Genomic DNA, 3,637 nt, shown 5'->3' with positions numbered 1-3,637 from the left:
AGCCTAATTTCTTCTAGTTAATAGGAAATTAAGCAAATGGCAATTTTTGATAGTCAAGTGATATGTCATGCTTTCACATAATAAAAATCATAGTTCATCAATTTTTTTCTTGTCCAAACTCTATTAATATTATTAATATTGTTTGGGTTTTTTATTCTCCTTTAGACCCTTCAGAAAATGTGCTTAAATCTCTTTTTATAAGAAAAATAGTCTCCCAAAGAATATGTAAGATAGATTATACATCTGAAAAAATATGTTGTGATAGTTATTTTCGGTATTATCTTTTTTCTTAATGGAAGAATCATGATGATTCATTTGTTGGTTCATTCACTTTACATTCACTCACTTAGCATAGAAAATGTTTAACTATCAAAAAGACAACAGTATCATTTTCCTTCAATTATTCTTTTGACAGGGAGAAGTAGATAATTAGAAAAATATGAAAAAAAAAAAGAGTTTTATGAAAACATGTTATATACATGTGGTAGTTATAGTAATTTTGCTCCCGACAGTCCTTTTCAATTCCCTTTTCTTTGGAAACTTGGAAAATTTCCTCCATGCCATTTTACAGTAAGGGTGGATTTTTCAATCATGGTGCTCCATTCTTCCTGGACAAAAACTGGGCACATTTCTCATTCCAGGCCAATCTTAATGGTCCTGAAATATTGATCAATATTGTTTCAGAAGGGATACTTAAGGGATCCAAAAAAGTCTTTTGGAGGGTTAAATAAAATATCAGAACAAAGATTATTTATTTATGTGTATGTATGTGTTCTCCTAAAATATTTATGATTACAAAGAAGGAATATAATTAATGTAAATTTATTAGCAATCATTTTCTACAAGAACTTTTTATTATCACAGAGGTGATAATTCACCAGGAAACAGAACCTAGTAAGAATGAAAAAAAGAGCTCTCAGCCCCGGGTCGCTGCAGCCTCCACCACTTTCGGGCCTAGGAGTCTGAAGCAAAATAAATAAATAAAAAGGTCATGGGTGACCTGCGCTCAGACGTCACCGAGGCCATGCTGTACGAAAAGTTCAGTCCTGCAGGGCCTGTGCTGTCCATCTGGGCCTGCCGCTATATGATCACCCGCCGCTCCCTGGGTTATGCCTACGTCAACTTCCAGCAGCCGGCCGATGCTGAGCGGGCCTTGGACACCATGAACTTTGATGTAATTAAGGGAAAGCCAATCCGAATCATGTGGTCTCAGAGGGATCTGTCTCTGAGAAAATCTGGTGTGGGAAACGTCTTCATCAAGAACCTGGAGAAATCTATAGATGACAAGGCACTTTATGATACTTTTTCTGCTGTGGGGAACATTCTGTCCTGCAAGGTGGTGTGTGATGAAAACGGTTCTAAGGGTTATGCCTTTATCCACTTCGAGACCCAGGAGGCTGCCGACAAGGCCGTGGAGAAGATGAACGGCATGCTCCTCAACGACTGCAAAGCGTTTGCAGGCAGATTCAAGTCTCGAAAAGAGCGGGAAACTGAACTTGGAGCCAAAGCCAAGGAATTCACCAATGTTTACATAAAAAACTTCGGGGAAAAGGTTGATGATGAGAATCTGAAAGAGCTATTTAGAGAGTTTGGTAAGACCCTAAGTGTCAAGGTGATGAGAGATCCCATTGGGAAATCCAAAGGCTTTGGCTTTGTGAGTTATGAAAAACACGAGGAGGCCAATAAGGCTGTGGAAGAGATGAATGGAAAAGAAATCACTGGGAAGGTCCTTTTCGTTGGCCATGCACAAAAGAAAGTGGAGTGGCAGGCCGAGTTAAAGCAAAAATTTGAACAGCTGAAGCAGGAGATGATTAGTTGCTATCAGGGGGTGAATCTCTACATTAAAATCTTGGATGAAACCATCCATGACAAGAAGTTAAGGAAAGAGTTTTCTCCTTTTGGATCAATCACCAGTGCTAAGGTGATGCTGGAGGATGGGAGAAGCAAAGGATTTGGCTTTGTCTGCTTCTCGTCCCCTGAAGAGGCAACCAAAGCAGTCAGGGAGATGAATGGATGCATCGTGGGCTCCAAGCCACTGTATGTCGCTCTGGCCCAGAGAAAGGAGGAGAGAAAGGCTCACTTGACCAACCAGTATATGCAACAGGTGGCTGGGATGAGGGCACTGCTCACCAATGCCATCTTAAATCAGTTCCTGCCTGCAGCTGGGGGCTACTTTGTGCCAGCAGTTCCACAGACTCAGGGAAGACCTCTGTATTACACACCTAACCAGTTAGCACAAATGAGGCCTAATCCATGCTGGCAGCAAGGTGGGAGATCTCAAGGCTTCCAAGGAATGCCTAGTGCTATATGCCAGTCTGGGCCTCGTCCAGCTCTTCGCCATCTGGCTCCAACTGGTAATGCTCCAGCTTCTGGCGGCATCCCTACTACCACTCAGAGAGTCGGGTCTGAGTGCCCTGACCACTTGGCTATGGACTTTGGTGGGGCTGGTGCCACCCAGCAAGGGCTGACTAAAAGCTGCCAGTCTGGAGGTGTTCCTACAGCTGTGCAGAACTTAGCGCCTCGTGCTGCTGTTGCTGCCACTGCTCCTTGGGCTGTTGCACCTTATAAATATGCCTCCAGCATCCGCAGTCCTCACCCTGCCATCCAGCCCCTGCAGGCACCCCCGCCTGCGGTCCACGTTCAGGGGCAGGAGCCGCTGACCGCCTCCATTCTGGCCACAGCAACTCCCTCCCCACCCAGGAACAGAAGCAGATGCTGGGTTAACGTCTGTTCCCACTCATCCAGATGATGCACTCGAACCTGGCTGGGAAGATAACTGGGATGCTGCTGGAGATCAACAGCTCGGAGTTGCTGCACATGCTGGAGTCCCCCGAGTCTCTCTGCTCCAAGGTGGAGGAGGCTGTGGAGGTCCTTCAGGCTCATCATGCCAAGAAAGAAGCTGCTCAGAAGGTGGACGCTGTTGCTGCTGCTACCTCTTAGACAAGGATGAACCTATTCAAAAGCCAAATAAACTCTCATGGAATTTAGCTCAAGGTTTGAAGACTTCCTAGCTTGTTCCATGGACCTCAACACCAAGAACCCCATTTGCAAATTTATTGGCTCATTTTGTATCAAAAGGTCAATTATGAAGCACCTAGAATATTTCAATTTAAAGAATGTATTCTCTGGGTTCTGCTATGGCCCAGACAGTGTTAACATTTTTTTTTTTTCTATTGTGGGTTTTGATTTTTTTTTCCCAAGAAATTGGTTTTATTTGATGTACCCAAGTCTTAAGTTCTCAATAAAGAAAAAAATCTCCATAAAAAAAAAAGAATGTAAAAAAGAGAATGGAAACAATAATGAATGAGAAAGAGAGAAAGAGAGATAACTATTGGCATAATTTGAGCTCCTGGAATCAAATGTAACTAAAGCCAGATTTCTCCACCTACTTCCTAATTACTGGAATCAGCAAATTCCTTTTAAAACATAATAATAGCACTGCTGCTGCTACTGCTGCTGCTGCTGCTAAGTCGCTTCAGTCATATCCGACTCTGTGCGACCCCATAGATGGCAGCCCACCAGGCTCCTCTGTCCCTGGGATTCTCCAGGCAAGAACACTGGAGTGGGTTGCCATTTCCTTCTCCAATGCATAAGAGTGAAAAGTGAAAGTGAAGTTGCTCAGTCGTGTCCGACTCTT

The 3,637-nt window shown here is 43.5% G+C and overlaps 1 protein-coding gene across 1 annotated transcript; it reads left to right on the top strand.

Annotated features, from left to right (window-relative positions):
- The first annotated feature begins 991 nt into the window (after positions 1-991).
- Positions 992-3,034, top strand: LOC129657204 (polyadenylate-binding protein 4-like). The gene is given in 2 exon segments (XM_055587454.1): positions 992-2,689; positions 2,692-3,034. Coding segments are annotated over 2 exon segments (1,947 nt in total). The 3' UTR covers positions 2,941-3,034.
- The last annotated feature ends 603 nt before the right edge of the window (positions 3,035-3,637 follow it).

This window comes from Bubalus kerabau, chromosome 7 (assembly GCF_029407905.1).
Source record: "Bubalus kerabau isolate K-KA32 ecotype Philippines breed swamp buffalo chromosome 7, PCC_UOA_SB_1v2, whole genome shotgun sequence".
NCBI classification, from domain to species: domain Eukaryota; kingdom Metazoa; phylum Chordata; class Mammalia; order Artiodactyla; family Bovidae; genus Bubalus; species Bubalus kerabau.
The sequence above is the reverse complement of the archived record's forward strand: the minus strand, read 5'-3'. Positions and strand labels throughout refer to the sequence as shown.